General features: G+C 40.6%; 1 protein-coding gene across 8 annotated transcripts in view; it reads right to left on the bottom strand.

Moving 5' to 3' along the window:
- SIPA1L2 (signal induced proliferation associated 1 like 2) overlaps positions 1 to 19,388 on the bottom strand; it is a 240,150-nt gene that overhangs the window by 43,966 nt on the left and 176,796 nt on the right. For 7 of the 8 annotated variants that reach the window (XM_033200404.1, XM_033200406.1, XM_033200412.1 and 4 more), the window contains 4 exons: positions 4,937 to 5,194; positions 2,951 to 3,034; positions 1,119 to 1,219; positions 639 to 742 (listed from right to left, as the gene is read on the bottom strand). In XM_033200404.1, the coding sequence (XP_033056295.1) occupies positions 639 to 742; positions 1,119 to 1,219; positions 2,951 to 3,034; positions 4,937 to 5,194 (547 nt within the window). The remainder of the gene's footprint in view (positions 1 to 638; positions 743 to 1,118; positions 1,220 to 2,950; positions 3,035 to 4,936; positions 5,195 to 19,388) is intronic. The other variant, XM_033200410.1, reaches the window with a different exon arrangement.

Raw genomic sequence — 19,388 nt, 5'->3', positions numbered from 1 at the left:
TTTCAAAAATAAGCCACTTTAAAATGTTGGCTTTATTTTAATAACCAACAATTCCTGTTTCTGCATTTCAATGGAAGTTTTGTTTCACTGAGCTAGTCTCCCTCGACGCTCACCTCCCAGGGTTTCTTCAAGGGGTAAACACGGCAACACATGCAAAGGACTGAGAACTACCACGTGGGCACTGCTCTACCATGACATGTGTGATGGACAGCTGCCGCCGTGATGATTAAATCGTCTGTGACTGTACAGTAAATGGCTGCCTACGGGCAGAGTTCCTCTGACCACACACATCACTTAGCGGTTTCTGCTTCTGTTTTCAAATCGATAATGCTTCTGCCACTAAATCGATAAGCGGTTAACAGATTACAAATGGGAACGTGATTTAGTAACTACTGCACTGGATATTGAGGATCAAAAGGCTGAGGATATAACTTTGGCTTTGCCACTACTTTGTTGTGCAACCTTTCTTTGAGGTCCTTTATAAATCAGGAAGATAGTTTCCTTTTTTCACCTCACCTCTAAGAGCCCTGTGAGGTAATGTGCTCTTGAGCATCCCCAGGAAGCAGGCTGTACCACTGTGTGCCGAGAGAGATCAGTCCTGGCTAGGCCAGTGAAGGGCTTATGAACAAAGGACTTACGTGAGAAAGCTTATTGGGGGAATCTTTGCAACTTCCATCTTTCTGCAGAGCTCTTTCTTTATAGGAACTCAGGACTTTGGAAGGCGGGCCATGCCATTTGGTTTCTGTTACATAAAGAGAGAGGAGTTGAATTTCCAATTTCCAGTATTACCAAAAGAGTAAAGAAAACCAGAAGTCAGACAAGTGGTTTGGTAAACATGAACAGGCTTGTGGTTCTAGGCCTTTCTGGTCTTACCGATGGATATGCCACAAAAGTAAACAGAACCACCACCATAAAGTGTTCACTTTCTGCAGGTGCCACAACCACAACCAACCATGACCACACCCCCTCCTGCACCTGGAGACGCAGCTGATCTCCTCAGCCTGGTGCACATAGGCTGAATGAATGAATGAATCAAATGAACAAGTGATGGGAGAGGAAGGGGCAGGGAGGGGGCAACAGGGAGCAAGGGAGGTCAATTTCCAGGAGTTCCTTATTACCCGGGTGCCTGCTTGTTTCCATGGTGTCTTCCCTCTCCCTGGCCCCGTCACATTCCAAAGGGCCTGAGCCCTGGTGTTCGAGCAGTAGAGGGGACTGGCACCTGAAAAGAACACAGAGCTGAGCCTGTCGTTTCTCACCGTGCCACCTGCCAGCATGCACACGGGAGTGCTGGCTTCCAAGTGGGCTATGTGAGGGAAAGCCCTATCCAGGAGCTGGTTTCTTGGCAAATGAAAATGCAAATTGTCAGCTCAGCCCTGTCAGAGAAGCTAAAAGCATCTGAAATTGTGGGATCTGGTTTAACCAGAGGGTCAGAAAAAGCAGCTGGATGACAGCCATTTATAGATAAAGAAGGGCTGCTGAAACCAGGAGGTTAAAGGACTGTCCAGGATCAGATAATGTACCTGCAAGCTAAAGAGGAGGTTGCATTTTTATGTTATGCTTAGAATACATGGCACTGACATATCTTTACATTAAATTTTTCTTAAGAAAAAGAAAGGGCCGGGTGTGGTGGCTCCTGCCTGTAATCCCAGCACTTTGGGAGGCCAAGGTGGGCAGATCTCTAGGTCAGGAGTTGGAGACCAGCCTGGCTAACATGGTGAAACCTTGTGTCTACTAAAAATACAAAAATTGGCCAGGTGTGGTGGCGTGTGCCTGTAATCCCAGCTACTCAGGAGGCTGAGGAAGGAGAATTGCTTGAACCCCAGAGGCGGAGGTTGCAGTAAGCTGCGATCACGCCACTGCACTCCAGCCTGGGTGACAGACTGAGACTCCATCTCAAAAGAAACAAAAAAAAAAAAAAAAAAAAAAGGAAAAAGATTAACTCTAGACTACATCCAAGTAGACTTTGTTTTATGAAAATCCCAAATATGAAAGAAATACGTAGCAGAAAACTTATTCACATTACAAGTGATCCTTATTTACAGAATTCTGGTTGAAGACCTTGATTTACAGAAAAAGCCAGAAAAGGTTTTACTGTGTATACAGAAAAGAAAACCAAAAAAGCCAACATCAAAACCTCTCTTCTCTTAAAATGCAATGCAATTTAGAAAGTTGCTTGACATACAACTTTTAAGAACTCCATCTATCATCTAAGGGAAGGAACACGTACAACTCAGACTACAAATGGAGAGAGAATTCCGCGTGCACCTGCCGGAGCAGTGATGTAAGCTGCTCCTCAGAGCAGAGTCCTTCCCACTGACCGGCCATTGTCTCCTCTCAATCAGTATGACCAGCTCCTAACTCCAACCCAAAGCAGCACCAAGTCACAGTAGCCCCGGCAGACCTGGCGCTCCTCAGGGGTGCACCCTGGCGCCACGCTCTCTCTTCTCTTCCCAGAGGTGGTGGGATTGGTCAATTCGGTGTCTTTGTTCACGGAAGTCCTCAGGCTTTGCCTGAGCTGCTGGATCCTGGGGACTGTATGGATACTACAAAGGGCAGCTCTCAGCCAGGTGTGCTGGGGCAACCTCCCGGTGCTTCTCAGACAGGAAGCAAAAAGCCAAATGCTAAACCCACTTCTCTGATTTTGAGCGGCATTGCCTCATCAGCAATTTAAGTCAGGGGGCAATTAAGCCCTCACATCCTTAATTTTCATGTTCTGAAAACCTTTCTTCATCAAAAACGAAAAAAGCAGGCTGAGAACTAGACAAGTGAGTACTACCTATATAGAAATAATGAGCTTTCCAACCTGGACAAGTCACTTATTAAAAGCATGTCTGGCATTATTATATTCCCCAAATGGCCCCGGGTACAGCAGGCACACAGTAAATGCTTTTGAATGAGTCACGGAAACAGGTTCTTCCCAGTGGATAACTAAGGTAAAAATGAGTGGTACCCGTCGTAGCCCACGTGTGGTCTCCAGGGTCCGCTCCCACCGGGTCCAGGGTCACTGGAGGATGACTGGTTGCTGGGCGAGCTTCTGAAAGGTTGAGCACAGTCATTAACACGGCACTGAACTATGTGCCAAGCCCCTTGACCTGGCCTGTTTTGTTTCACAAATAAATTTACTTTGGGAATGACAAGGAAAAGGAAGAAAAACATATTGCCATGTGAAACAGAATAAATCATGGAAAAATAAACTAAGAATCGGTGATGCCAGGGGATATCAGGTGGTTTATGATTGGCAATTTGTCCTAGGAAAGAGGTATAGACAGGACAAGCCTTTACTGTCTAAAGATTTAAAGCACAGATAATGATTCCCTCCTAGAGAAATACAGAAGAACAGCAATACAATTCCCGAGAATACAGAATTATGAAAACATTACTAATTCTTATTATGTGAAATTTAAAACAAGTCACGTTTTAGTTCTATACTTAAAACTTATGCAAAAAGAAAAACCTAAATTTGGCAAAACCATTTATTTTCACACATCTCTTGAATGTAATCCTATTTATCTTTTTTTCAGACATGCAAAAATGAAAAATACTCATGAAAACTCACTTGATGAAGACGTGCTTGCCAAGTTTCCCTTTTGCTGCTAGAATACTTCTGGTTTTTTCCTATAATTTACTTAAATTAGAATTATTTAATTTTACTTTAAGTAAATTTTAATTTAATGTAATTTACTTTAAACTATGATTATTTAAATTTACTTAAATAAGGGAGGTTCTGCAGACCCCCTTCCTTCTACATGTTGCCCCTTTTACCAGCACTATCTATGTATATTTCTTTGAATATGGGAAAGTTATAAACTCAGCAGACTTTTGAGTTAGGAGACACAGAGCCAAGATGATTGAACGTTAAATTAAATTAACACCTCCCCTGCATTCACTCTGAAAAGAATAAAAAATTGGAGAAGGGAGAGGATGACCACAAGTTTTATCAATGAATTCTGGTTAATATTTATATAAGCTTATCAATTAATTCTGGTTAATATTTATATAAGCTTATCAATTAGTTCTGGTTAAGAGTTATGTAAACTTACTAAGTGCCAGGCCCAGTTCTAAGCATTTTACATACATTGACCCACTCAGTCCTCCAAACATCCTGATGTGGCTCATCAGATGAAGAAACTGAAGGTTCAGAGAGGATGAGCACCAGGCCCATGGTTACAGTACATCACGTCAGTTACAGCTGTGATTCCAGCCTGGCTCCCAGGCCACGGTCTATCAGACCAGAGCCTGACATGTCTTAACTGAGAAAACTCATGGCATTACTGCGGTCTGTATGTTACATAAAAGTTAGAATAAAAGGAGTAGCAATTAACAACAATAAGAAATTTATTATTTTGCTTTGTTAAAATGATCTATGCAAATTCGGCATCGGAAAACTCTCACCAGCTTCTGATGGTATCGGATTTAACTTTCAAACAAGTGTATGCATTCTTTCTTTGAAAAAATAATTTTAAACTCAACTCACTTTGCTTAAAAGGAGAAAAGCAAAGAGGAAGTCCTAATGAGCTTGGAACCTCTTAAAGTATTACTCACATTATGATGATATTTAAGCACTGATTGTTCAGTTTTGTTTTATTTATGCTCAAACCTGTTCACACTTTTCTAGAGGCTCTAGCAGAATAGTTTCTGGGGTACCTTTCCCATCTTGGGGAAGAGAGCCAGTGGACATGGAGGAAGGCTACCAGATGAAGAGGAAAAGTTGTGGCCCTGGTGGACAGAACCTGCATTTTACTAGCACCATCTCGGGCCCAGGAGAGTGCCTGACCCCAGGCGCCACTGTGTCTGGGGCCTGCCCTGCTACCTTGCTTGCCAACTTGTTGTGAACAAGCTAACTCAGAAGTGATTACGAAAAACCCTCCCTACAATGTCAAGTTCTCACCCCAGTGATTTACAAGGGCCGCCCTTGAGGAAACGGAACCAGCATTACCTCGTGCCATCGGGCAGCTTCCGGTCGAAGGAGGTGCTTCGAGGAATGGCGGCCTGGGCCTGCTGTAGCAGCTGTTGGCATGGCAGCCGGTCGGGCGTGCCGGGGATGGGGGAAGCTCTAGAGAGGGGCTGCAGGGCAGGAGTGGGCACCCGGTGCCACGTGGTGTTCCTCCTGAAGGGGGTTTTATACTCGCAGGGGGTGCCCTCGCTGTCGAGTTTATATTCCACCATGGGGATCCGGCAGAGCTCTGAACACCCTCTGTTGGGCCAAGAAGAGATGGTGAGAAGGGAAGCTCGCAGCTGAGCCGTCAGCATGGCTTACTCACAGCTGGGCCCATCAACACACATCACGCGGTGTGTGCCTCTCCCAGCTCCAAGTCAATGATGCAGAGCGATCCACCCTTAGGAGCATCTCACCTATAATAAAACCACATTCCCACACTATTCAATTCCTCTTCTGCCAGCAATGACTGCGTCTAGAAATTAGAAAGGCTGTTTGTAGCTTTTTTCCTGGCTGCTGTGCAGCCACACACATCATCTATGCTGGCAACCTGCTAATACAGCTGCATGATTATTAAAATGTTCAACTACCAGAGCGTAAGGAGCTGCTGTCCCAAGACCCCCAATACACAACCAAAAAAAATTAACACCTGGCACAGCCGAGGCCTCCAAGACTTGTAGGTTAAATATTTTAAATATATTTCTGGAGATAGCAAGTACTATCTCCAGTAATTAGAAATCGAAAGTCCAGAGACATTCAACACCTTGTTCACAGTTACTCAGCAGGACCAAGACTGGGCCTCTGGTCCTCACATTCACTCCCAAGGACCGTAGAAATAAGACCCTCTAAGCAAATGTTCATCACTTTTAGGGATGATGGAAATGTCCATTATCTTGCTTGTGGTGACTATTTCACACATGGGCCCAAATTCATCAAAATGTATGCTTTGTATACATGCAGTTCATTATGCATCAACCACACCTCAATAAAGTTGTAGAAAAAATCTTATTAAACAGAAAGAGAAAAGCTTCCTTTTGTCTGATGCTTTATTCTTCAAGAAAGTCTTTGGTTAAATGCAGCGTAACCAGTCTTAGTGACCAAAATAACTAGGCCACGTCTGTGTTCAACATATGGGAGTTGGTGGATTCTAAGGTTTCTCTATCTTTCTCTGGCTGTAGTTCCTCCTTATTACAAACTTTGTATGAGATTTATCTTCCTGAAAACTTCAATGTCTCCTTAATATCTTTCAGGCACACTATGTGCCTAGCACTGTCTTGCCCCCAGTCCCTCCATAGTCACATTGCCCACACAGCAGACGCCAGATGTGGCTCAGAGAGCCACTCAGAGTCCTCTGAGCACTGGAAATGGGCTTGTGTTTGGAGGAACACAGTGATTTCATTTTCATTAATTTAACTTTAAAAACTGATATTCTGATTCATTTTTTAAGTGTTTAGAATAACTTGGGTATGTGAATCTATGTTTTCAACTTTAAATTTTATGAAATATAAACAGCAAGTACTCGCGATAAAATTTAGCATCTGATTTGAGATATGCTGTAAGTATGAAATGTACTCCAAATTTCAAAGACATAATACATAAAATAATGTAAACTAATAATCGTTTAACATTTTTTGGATGTTGAGATGATAGTATTTTGAAGATATAAGGTTAAAATATATTACTAAAAATAATTTCACCTGCTTCTTTTTACTTCTTTTAATATGGCTACTGGAAAATCCAGATAAAATCTTTCTATTTGACAGCCCCCTGTAGAGGAACCTGGCCTGCCACAGCTCTCTGCATGTTGTCTATCTACCCCCAGCTGGCTGATCTGTTCCAGCCATGCCTCCTGGCAATCATATCTCCCAGTTTGACCCAAATCTCAACTCAGATCTTGCCTTTTGCATAAGATTTGCTGATTGTGCTGCAGAGTGCAAAGGATGGCAAGCCATGGTACAATTTTTAAAAGGTGTGTGCTCTGCACAGATGCCCTGAGAGATACAGGCCCCTGCGCAGAGAATGGCTGAACTTCGGTGGTCCCTCACCACTGCAGGAAGGCACCTTTCTGACACAAGCCATGCAAGTGCATGCAATAACCCCGTTCTTGGCTATGGGGGCCTTGTCTATTTTCAACCAAGATGGATCAGTATGATTCGATATCATGGTTTTGGGCTCTGGTTAGTTGACGGATATTGTTGTCAGGCATTTCATACATAAATTCTGTCTTTCCAGGTAATTAGCAAACTTCTAGGACAGAACTGATCATATCTTTAACTAATATGCATATGTAGAATCAAGAACATTGAACATGGGTGATAAATAAGCTTTAATAGATTAAAAATACTTCACGTATATAATCTGAGCAGATATTTTAAATTATAGTTATATTAACATAATCAGGAATCAGAGTTACAAATCACTTTCTAATTGCGTCTGAGAGAAGTGAAAAGCACAATTAGTAAAAGCCATCACAATTCAGGGAAAACCTGAGTGTCCATTATGTGAAAGTCAGGTGTGGCTTTGAGTTACCATGGTTACTCTCTCAAACAGGTATCACAGCTTCCTAAAAGGTCACCTGCTAGACAGCTTTCCCATATGCTCAAGTAATTAGTCAGGTACTTAAGACTCTTTAGCCTAAAATATACGATTTAAGTCAGCTATCCCTAAGGTTCCTACCAACTGCACAGTACAAAGCGTACTGTTAACTTGACCAAAGTCAGCCCACAAAGCTAATTGGTGCAATTTGGCAAGGACACGGGAAGACTAGATAAGTCTCAACTTTGAGTGCTGGGCAAATCATTCCAATTTACCCTGTTGGCAAAGCAGTCAGCATCCCAAGCCAGTGCCTCTGCCTAGACATTCCAGAGTCGTCAACAACAACAACACTTACTAATATTTGCCCTTTGAGAAATCTACTAGAACAAGGGATCACTCTTAAAAAGCAGAATTCCCTCTCACCATGGTATAGTAAAAGTTTCAGCCTTTTCTGAAAATCATCACAACAGAACAAGGAGGACAGGGAGGACGCGAAACAGAAATAACCTCAACTGCCAGCTGAATTTGGAGATCCCTGAAACTCTAATACACAGGATGTAAAGTTGGAGGTGAACGAACAAAGGTTATGGTTTAGCAGAGCAGAGGAAGGTGTGCAGAAGAAATATCAGTAGGAAGGAAGATCACTCACTGTCCTTGAGAACCCCAAAATGGTGCAGGGATGGGGAGCACCAAGCACTGCAGAAGGCCAAGTGAAAAGGGAGATTTAGGCATAAAAGTTACTTAGAAAGAAGGAACGGGAGTTCAGCCCTAGGCCCTGGGGTCCACACAGTGCCTGGCCTTGTCAGGCAGTAACCAATCCTCTACCACGGTGGGCAAGAGCAGTGGTTTTTAGAGAACAGAAAAGATGTAGAGTCAAGGGCATGAGGTACAGAGAACAGGGATGAAAACGACAAGCCTAAGGCAGAGATGAGACCCAGGGTCACTTCTCCTTCCTCCAAACTTGGCCTCAGAATGCTCACCACCCCACAGAGATCAAAGAAGATGGTTCTCTAGAGAAAAGACAAGCAGATGTAAACCATCCAATCACGCTGCAGTGAAGCTCATGGAGCAACTAGATTGCTGAAGAAGAGGAGGAACTTATGAGAGTTAAAAGTAAACATTAAAAAATCTAATAAGACAGTTAGAAGGGAAACTGAGAAACTCTCTCAAAACAGTTATGAGAGAGAAAAACTTAAGAAAACTGAAGTGCAATTCAAAAAGTCCAACAACTACTAGACAGAGCTATCACAAAAGAGGAGAAAAAAAGGGGAGAAATTATTAAGAAATAGTATATGAACATTTTTAGAACTAAAAGATATGTAAAACTGGATTAAAAGGTCCAGAGAGTACCCAGCTCAATGAATAAAAAATGGTCCACATGAAAACACATCATTGAGGAATTCAGACTCCTGGGTTAAGGAAGTAAGCCTATGGTTCTGGGGACGGGGTGGGTGGGAGCCTAAGTGTTTAAGGACCTGGGCGTGGAATAGTTCCATTCTTCTCAAGAACAATACCAGAAGGTACAAAATATAACAAAGGAAATGCTTGTAAAATTCTGGGTGAAAGTGATTTCTAACTTGTCAAATCCATAATGCTTGGAGCTTGGGACAGAGAAAGAGAAAAAAATAAAAAACAACATCCTAACTTTTGACTTGGGAAACCAAATTGATGGTAGCGCTATCCTTTGATGGTAGCATTAATAGAGAAGAGTGGACTGAATACGCCCTCCTAAAGAAATCTTACACCTGTTTATAGAACATGAGATAGTGATTTCTCTGTGCATCAGTAAACGTTAGTTCTTATCCTTTATTTTAACTCTGTTTCCCTTCCTGAAAGTAAAATTCTCCTCTCTTATTTAGTTTAAGTTACTCTGGATTTACTGAGCTTAATAGTTACATTATTGGTCAAATTGAGTAAATTGCAAATTACATTGGGTTGCATTATTTTCTTATAAAATGCTAAGGCTCTACAAGTTTTGTTCATGGATGTATATGGTTTCCAAGCATTTTCTGTTTATTCAGATACCACATCCCTAGGGCTACTGATTCATCCCCATACCCAAAGACCTAAGCAGAAATCAAAGGTAAGATATGACAGTAGATAATAAAACATCAAGAAAACCTACTCACATCTTCCACTCAAACCAATGCTCTAAGGGTCACTGGATGTTCAGGTGAACGCCAGGCTTTGGTGACTCACAGGTTCCAGCTGCCTGAGTAGTGCACATCAGGAACTGTAACTGACTACCATCGAAGTTAAAGATCCTGGAGTTATGTGTTGAGTGAAAGGAATGAATGTGAACCTTGAATCTTGTGAACCAAAAGGCAACTTTGCATTTCCAGTGCTTATTTGGCCTTCAAGTTTGTTTGGTATGGTTTTTAAGAGGAAAAAAGAAAGAGAAGACAGATGGCTGAGTAGTGTGGCCTACTTAATTCATGCCCATAGACTGTAGTCTTTATAAGACACTATAATTTAGCTTGAGGGTTGGAAGGAAACATGTAATATAAATGCATAATCATGACTCATATTTTGAGAGAGTGCTGGCAAAAATCTGTGCAATCCATTAAGTTGAAGAGAGAATCTGGGTGGAATGATTTTATCTCCAACCTTGTGCAGAAAGTCATATAGGAAAGGTCTTTTAAAATAATAAGAACTGGCATCCTTTTGCCCTAATAACATTTAGCTATTCTCAAAAGAATGGTTTTATTTTAAAATCAAAACTAATTTTGTTATTATGTGACACTTTTACAGCAACTACTCTTGTGAACCAGCTTTTGCTTTGTTTACTTCTATGACTAAGATGCCAAATTAGTACTACTGATATAAGTGATCATCAAACCTAGTCAAACTCAGTTCTGTTCCATATGTATGAGAAGTTCCTTAAAGGATGCATACGGAAAATTCAACCAATGTTTAGGGAAATGGGAAAAGGCATAAAAGAAGAATGACAAATGAGCCTGGAGAGGTCCTCGCGCTGCAGTGCCCATCAGAAATGGATCTGCGTCCCCCTTGGCACGCATCGTCTCTCCCTCTTGAGGGGTTTTAGCACAGGACACCAGGCACGACACCCCGGCACATCTGGAGTGTCAAACTCGGGGCTGCTATGGATGGGGCACATGGCAAATATTTCCATGAGTTAAATAAAGGCTAACTGAAACCCCAACAGACCAAATGCCCAAAGACCTAGCACAAAAAGACATTTCTTAAAAAAGCAAGCTGCTCAACCTGTGTGTAACTCCAACATTCTTAAAGAAAAGACTTTTGCTTTCCTGCTACAGTAGAAAAATTCAGACCTCAATGATACACACACTTGGCTTCCTCTCGACATCCCAAATCAAGTCAAAGGATGGAAATTGCATTTCTAGCTTCTGGCACATGCCTTACAGTTTACTTGCCAATAGGAGATACTAAAAAACCTCAAGATAAGGCTGTGGGATCACTTTTATGTATGCATATTGATTTCCTCTTTGCTTCATAACAAAGGTACACATTGTCGACTTATGCTCCTAATTACCACACTACGTAGGGATCAACACAAACTCAGCTTCAGGGTTAAAAATAAGTGCAATTTTTCACATTTCTTCTCTAGCCAATAACTTTTCTGAGTCTATTCTCTCTTCTCACTCAAAAACATATGCTGGAAGGCAAAACATTCTGTAGACCAAGAAGGTCATTGAAAATGTGCTAGTTAGTTAAAAATGTGGCATTCTCAAACTAAGAATAACAGGTAATTCCATTAGATGGCATCCTCAGAGGATCTTATATTTTACTGGTATATTCTAAAAACAGTACTACTTATCTTTCTGAACTCACAATCGTGGACTTCCTGGGATGGCTTAATCCTGTAAAAGGGACACTCATTAACTTATTCATATTCATACTCATGGGCTTTCTCTCCTGCTTCCTGATGCCTAAAGCTAAACTTTCCACCAGAAGACTTCTTGGTTACAGCTGCCACCACTTCCTGGCTTCCTGAACATGATCAGCAAAGAGGGGGTGTCCAATCTTGCTCACAGTTAACAGATACCACAGTCACTGCCAAGTACTGTAGTGTATGGACCCCCTAACTTCAGAGCATCCAGGAAGGCCCCTAAGATGGCATCCACCCACCCAGGCTCATTCCTTTCCAATGACACTTTGAGTTTCTCGGAAGAAGCTTCCATTTACCATCAATAATTTGGACACGGGAAGGTAGAATCCCTGCAGGCCAGGGTATGGACTTGGTTCTAAATCAAGGCTTCAAACTCTGCAGGCTGACCGTCAAGACCATCACTGTTTGAGTCCAGTCAAGCCATACAGTTTTTTTTTTTTGAGGCGGAGTCTCGCTCTGTCGCCGGGGCTGGAGTGCAGTGGCCGGATCTCAGCTCACTGCAAGCTCCGCCTCCTGGATTTACGCCATTCTCCTGCCTCAGCCTCCCGAGTAGCTGGGACTACAGGCGCCCGCCACCTCGCCCGGCTAGTTTTTGTATTTTTAGTAGAGACGAGGTTTCACCGTGTTAGCCAGGATGGTCTCGATCTCCTGACCTCGTGATCCGCCCTTCTCGGCCTCCCAAAGTGCTGGGATTACAGGCTTGAGCCACCGCGCCCGGCCGCCATACAGTTTTTTCCATTTGTTCCCAACAGGAACCCTAGACACCAAACTGTCTCCATTAAAGACAGAGTTTGAGCTCTAGGCTCAAAACCCAGACATGACTATGTGTAGCTTAGAAATGTGATAACCTCTTAGACCCTCCTCTTGAAAATAGAATAGTAACAGCAGAGGGTGCAACAAGATTAAATTACACAAAATATGTAAACTTCAAGTGACAGCTTCAAAAGAAAGTTCATTACAAATAGACATTATTACTTTCTGTTTCTCCAAAAAGGGGGAAACCAACATTAAACTGCAAAAGGCACATACAATTTTATGAAAGTTCTAGATAACAGATGTTTATAGAGTTCTGGAATTTTAAAGTTTAACTTTCAAATTGAAAAAATCTTTAGAGCTGTAAAATTCCCTTCATCTACATTCATCTGTAAAACAATATATCATTATCCTATTATTTTATTCTTTTCATCTTACATAAAAGTAGGACACATGACTTTGTATTACACTACTTCGAAACTAAGAAAGGGGAAGCGTCCTAAGGGAATCGTTAGTAGCAAAACAAAACCAAAAAACCTAGAGAACCAAGAAAGTTCAAAGGGAGGGATGTATATTCTTATCAAAAAAAGAGAGGGCAGTTGAACAGTTAGTTGGACCAGGTACCATAGACTGTGCAGCCACAGCTTCATCTAATCTCATGACTGGAACTTGCATTTACTGGACTCTGAAATTCCCTATTGATTTTACTTTACTTGGCTGCATCACAGAGAACCTTTAAGTGAATCCAGTGATCTAAGGAAAAGCCTTACAAAGTACTGCAATGCTATCCTTTAATTCCAATCCACCACCTTAGCATGTGTAGCACTTTATAGTATTCCACATACATCATTTGACTTTCACAAAAATTTGTGAGGTACAAAGAAAATCTACATTTTTCAGAAGAAGGGCCAGAGAGGTTGGAAAGATGATACAGTTAATCAGAGATAGGGTTCAAAAAAGAACTCAGGTCCTCTGACTCTAAGTTCAGGACTCTTTCTAAAACACAGGTCCTCTGACTCTAAGTTCAGGACTCTTTCTAAAACATATATATATATTTTTTTAAGAAAACCATCAAAGAACAGTTAATGCAGCCTATGCTATGTCATATTTTTCAGAAGGTGCTAAAAGATTCTTTGGAAACAAAAGCCGATCCTCTAAAACAAATTAAATGTTTTTAAAATATTATGCATTTTGTAAAAGAATTCTTTTGTAGCCCTAGGGATTAAAGTAATCACTGATATTTTAATCATTTTAATGCCTGTTTTGCTAATAGCCTGCTACTAGCTAAAAGACTCCAAATTATCCAACAAGGTGATAGGGGTAATTGATGCTCATTCACTTGAATCACAAAGTCTTTCTGGTACATAAAAAAATCAAAGGCTTCCAACAGGGAGATAACCACATAGTATAACTTACTGTAAAGGTTAGGGCAGTGTCATACATGAAATAGGCACTAAATGAAATAGTAATTTGCTTTTCAACAAATTCCTTAATTTACAGATAGAAACAGAGAGATACCCAGAATAGGTAGAAAGAGAGACATCTGGACCATCATCACACTTGACCAAGCCCTCTTATAAAGGTCAGGAATCGAAAAGGTGTCGTATGAAAAAGGAAGTGAGGCTATCTGGCACTGACTAATTCATCAGCTTCCTTCCATCCTTTTCCTCCTTCCCGAGAAGCAGACCCAGGGGCAGATGGTGTCTTTGTATCCCCAGTACCTGTCAGAGCACTGGACAGAAGCTCAGCACGTTCTTATCCAAATCAACTGCTTTGTTTCTTAGAAAGCTTGAGAGCAGGAACAACACTGCACTGTAATACTTCAAAATTATACAGAGAAGATCTCAAGAGCTAGCTATCTGATGCCTGATTTCTGAAGAATGTATTTCTATGGGGGAGAACATCCAATGGCTGTCCACTATGGTAGCCACGGTGTAACCTGTCAAGCATGAGATGGTTACTGGTCTAACACAATGCTCATGCTTTACTGCCACCCTATGCATTCCTCTTACTGTGATGGTAATATCCCAGCATTCAAAACAAAAAAACATGGGGGCACTAAAGTGTAGATTATTAATCGGAGAGGGTGACAGCATTTTCTACACTACTTTGAGACATTTATTATTAAGTAGTAAGTTGTTGCTATAGTTTGAGAAAAATCACTTTTAAATAGCTAAACTATGAATAAGTCTTACGGCATTTTAGAAAGCCAGAAAGACAAAAAGGAGTCCTTGAAAGTCAGATTACATCTGTCCTATCGTTTTAAAAGCCCTAGTGCTCAGCACAGTTCCTGGCACAAGCTAGTTAAGAGTGAGTGAGTGAATGAATGAATGAATGAATGAGTGAATGCAAGGCAATCAACCTTCAATTCTATAATCCTGTGTTCTTACTTTAGGGAGTGAGAGAACAATCTGAAAGTTATATTGGAGGAACTGGCCAGAGGACTCAGAATAGTGATTGTACTTTAGGTTACCTTTGTTCTGTATTGTTTTCACATTTCACATCAAAATTCATTCCTGGAGGGTCCATAAGACAATACCAGACATAACTAATTTTTATTACCCATGCAAATAAGTTGGAACTCTAATACAAAAGCTCACTTGAGACACATGCACGCACATGTTCTCTGCAGCACTGTAACAACAAAGACATGGAATCCACCTAGATGTTCAACAGTGGTCTGGATAAAGAAAAAATACTACACAGCCACAAAAAAGAATTGAAACCATGTCTTTTGCTGCAACATGGGTGGAGCTGGAGGCCATTATCCTAAGCAAATTAACATGGGAACAGAAAACCAAATGCTGCCATGTTCTTGCTTACAAGCGGGAGTTAAACATTGAGTACACATGGACACAAAGAAAGGAACAATAGACACTGGACCTACTTGAGGGTGAAGGGTGAGAGAAGGGTGGGGATGGAAAAATGACCTGCTGGGAACTTTGCTGATTACCCGGGTGACAAAATTATCTGTACACCCAACCCCCAAGACACGTAATTTACCCACGTAACACACCTGCACATGTACCCCTTGAACCTAAAAGCTGGAAAGAAAAAGAAGTCTGCTTTGTAATGAATAATAAATGGAATAAAGCATGGAAAAAAAATTTTTTAAAAGCAAGCTCATTTGAGTCCAGATTTCAGCCTACCATTTATTTTATATATGTATGTGTGTAGATATCATACAAAAATAAAAACTGTTAAACAAAATTGAGTTTTCCTTCTATTTCCATATTCTCCTCTCTGCATACTTCAGGGGGTTGAATGATTAGGCAATAGACAGCAAAACAGGAGATGAGAACATAAAGTTTTAATTTTATAGAAAGATGAGAGAATAATAATGTAGACTCATGATAACATGAGAAAATTTCCACTGTTTTGCATTATATAGAAAAATGCCTTGGATAGCATATCAACAAAGTATGAAAAAATTCACACAAAACAGATGCACTGTAGCAAGGAATTTCATTTCCATATTTATTGGACATATTTACTAAATTCACTCACATTATATAACAACTCATGCATGATTCTGATGAGTTGTTACTTCCTTCATATCCGCCTTTTAGGCTGATATGCTTTCCTTCAAATGACACTGATAGAATGTCAGTCACCTTTGAAGGCCAGAGGCTGAGCCACACCAGTGCCTGTAAATTATCCCTTGCAAAAACAAGAAAGATCTTAATTAAGCATTTCTGGCCTGAGCAACTCTTCATCTTTGCCACAGAGACTGTCTGCTTGAGAAACACCGTGGTTCCCCTTTCAAACCTCATTTCCATTTGAAGAGTGCTATTCCCAAACTGCTTCTTGCCACTCATTCCCAATGTATATGAATTCACTCCAGGATCCAATCCCGAGATCAGTCAGTAAGTGTCCCTCAAGGGGGATTCTCCCTGCTCAGCGTTCCCTGCAAATCCACAAGGAAAACTAAAAATGGCTCTGACTTCCTTTCAAGCTGAGGGACAAGTTAGACTGTCACCTCCCTTAGGCTGGCAAATGGGACTTCAAAACACAGGTGGCTTTAGATTGAACATAAATACTTTTCTGGGAATTCAAAACGCAGGTGGCTTTGGATTCAACATATTAATAAACACTTTTCCTACTAAAGACTGCATTTAATCCAGCAGCTTCTGAGTCAAAACCAAACACCTTTTGACCTGAGGACAAGAGACACTGTCTATTAAATGACAGGCCACTCATGTTGCCCACAGGAGCAGCTGGGCTCCCATGTCAAATGATGTCCTCAGTGATATCCTGGTAGGAAAAAATGGGAGTTGATAAATGGCAAAAATGAACCGAAGCATTTTTCACAACATTTATGAGACTAAAATATCTCATAATTCCTTAATTTGGCCATTTTTGTAGTCTTCATAGTGTTTATGTTAAAAACTACTTTAGGCCGGGCGCGGTGGCTCAAGCCTGTAATCCCAGCACTTTGGGAGGCCGAGACGGGCGGATCACGAGGTCTGGAGATCGAGACCATCCTGGCTAACACGGTGAAACCCCGTCTCTACTAAAAATTACAAAAAAAAAAACTAGCCGGGCGAGGTGGTGGGCGCCTGTAGTCCCAGCTACTCGGGAGGCTGAGGCGGGAGAATGGCGTAAACCCGGGAGGCGGAGCTTGCAGTGAGCTGAGATCCGGCCACTGCACTCCAGCCTGGGCGACAGAGCGAGACTCCGTCTCAAAAAAAAAAAAAAAAAAACTACTTTAAAAAATGTATATGTATATATACACACATACACACAGAAACACACACATACATATACATATCCATTTAAATAATATTCCTCCTCCCTGACAAGCACTAAGAGCCAGTTTGAGAAAGATGGAGGTCATTTTCCATGCTGCAAGTCAAATGTATAGCTTTAGTTTCAGGCACATCCTGGTATATGTTACTATACGATTAAAGGTACTAAAGGTACCTTTTGGTTTGGTTTAAAGGGTTTGTATTTTAAATTTTAAAATGAGTGAAGTGCTACCCATTTCCCCTCAGTCCCTCCTCTATAGTTTCTTAACAAATCTAATAATACAGAAGGCTAAACATGCTGAGTGCAAGGGTGAAACTGAAAATGACATTTCATATTTACACTTCCGGTCTAAAGCAAAGGGCTGGTATTGCAAGGGTGGTGTCTGGTTATGAGAGGTTGTCTGACAACAGCAAGTACTTTTATCAGGGCACCCAGACAGTTGCAGGCAGAAAACAAATCAAAACTAACAAAAATATGGATTTAAAAATTTACAAATTCAGATTCACAGAAAATTGGAAAACTGAATTTAAAGAGTTTTAAATGATACAGGCTAGGCTTAAAGCCTTCACGACTTGCAGTAATGTGGATGATGGGTATGCCAATTCTGGAACGTTGCTACTAGGCAAACAGCTAATTCTAATCCTTCTGGCTAAGGTTAAAAGACAGTTATTACAGATTAATTGGGAAAAAAAAAAACCCTGTATGTTTAGGGAATGACATTAATGAGACTCCTAGGAAGCAAGGGCAAAATCTTTAAATAAATATCTTGCCTAGTTCCAATAAGAGAATTTGCATTTAAAACAAAGAATTAATTATGTATAGACCAAGGCAGATAACTGACTCCTTAGAGGAAAAACATGTCCTTGGATAAAAAGCTAACAGCTGCTGGAACTTTTAAATTGTAGTTTTTGTTTGTTTTAGCTGAAAAACAATTCAATATTTCGTAGAAAATTATATTCTCCTAAATTATATTTCTAAATACCAAATATAACGACAACTTTACCATTTTTATTAAACAGATCTCTTGAAAGCTTTAAAAATTTCTTACTAACAGTAGACTAAAACTAAAAATAGGCAAGAAATGTTATTTTTTAACCCAAAGGAAGCTCATGGTAACATTTTTGTCCAATTCTACAGTAATCGGCTGCTAGGACAGATAAAGGATACAAAGGCAGATAAAAGACTGATTCTTATCATAAGCATTAAAAATCTATATTTCTACTAAGGAAGACAGAAATCTTACTGTATGAAAAAATTTCTAACAAATGCTGGAAAATTCAGAAGATTTTTACATATACAGTAATTTAGCTTTTAAGGTCTAAAGGATTTGCCTTTTGCTATTTCCAAGATCCATTTTTAATGAATTAATTTTTTATTTTCTTTGGACTTATAGTAGTACAAGTGACTCATGGGACTCTCAAAAAACAGATTCAACCAGGCAGAATCAAGCAAGGCAATAAGAAACATCTTCACATGAGACTGATACTCTACAGAGAAATCTTAGTTTCTTAAATCCTTATTTTATAAACATACTGGGCAAACACAGGAAACAAGGTCACAGAAAGTGAGGCTGGAGGCAAATGGTAAGATAACTAATAGAGAAAGATTTTGGCAAGATTTTGCACATTAACCATAGAGGAAGACAGTGTAAGCAGCTTTTTTTCCTAAAAGGAGATCATGGTTTAGCTGATCTATCCAATACGGCAGCCACTAGCAACATGTGGCCAGTGAAATATAAATTAATTAAAAGGAAAAATTCGTTTCCTAAGTTGCACTATAGTTCATGTACATAATAGCCACTTGTGGTTTGTGGCTACTGCTCTGAACAGTACAGACACAGATCATTGTAGAAGTGCAAATGGAGAGTGCTGGCTTAAAGGATGAAGAAAGGAGATAGAGAAAGGAGAGAGCATGACCTAGGTTAGTAAGTCCAGAAAGTAGACCCAACAAGCCTACTATCTTTGGATAATAAGAATTTCTTTTTTAATATGAAAGAAATTAAAATGAATATGCTAAAGTTTTATTTATTATTATTATTTGAGATGCAGTCTCACTCTGTCACCCATGCTGGAGTACAGTGGCACGATCTCAGCTCACTGCAGCCTTGACCTCCCAGGCTCAAGGGATCCCCTTCTGAGTAGCTGGGACTACAGGTGCACACCACTGCACCTGGCTAATTTTTGTATTTTTTGAAGAGATGGGGTTTTGCCATGTTGCCCAGGCTGGTCTGAAACTCCTGGGCTCAAGCGATCTGCCCACCTCGACCTCCCAAAGTGCTGGGATTACAGGTGTGAGCCATAGGGTCCAGCCTGAAGTTTTATTTTTTTAAATTAAATGTGTGGGGTAATTACGCTAAAAGGTTCTAAGTGCTTTACATACATTATTTTATTTCATCTTCATTGAAATCGTAGGAGGTAGGCAATATAATCATCCCATCTTATAGAGAGTAAGTGAGACTTAGAGAGAGTGTGTGAGTTGCCCCAGGCCACAAAGCAAATTCCTGGATTCCAAGCATACTTAGTCTCTCACAAGCCAGAGCTCTTA

This window comes from Trachypithecus francoisi, unplaced genomic scaffold (assembly GCF_009764315.1).
Source record: "Trachypithecus francoisi isolate TF-2019V2 unplaced genomic scaffold, Tfra_2.0 Lachesis_group5, whole genome shotgun sequence".
Taxonomy (NCBI): Eukaryota; Metazoa; Chordata; class Mammalia; order Primates; family Cercopithecidae; genus Trachypithecus; species Trachypithecus francoisi.
The sequence above is the reverse complement of the archived record's forward strand: the minus strand, read 5'-3'. Positions and strand labels throughout refer to the sequence as shown.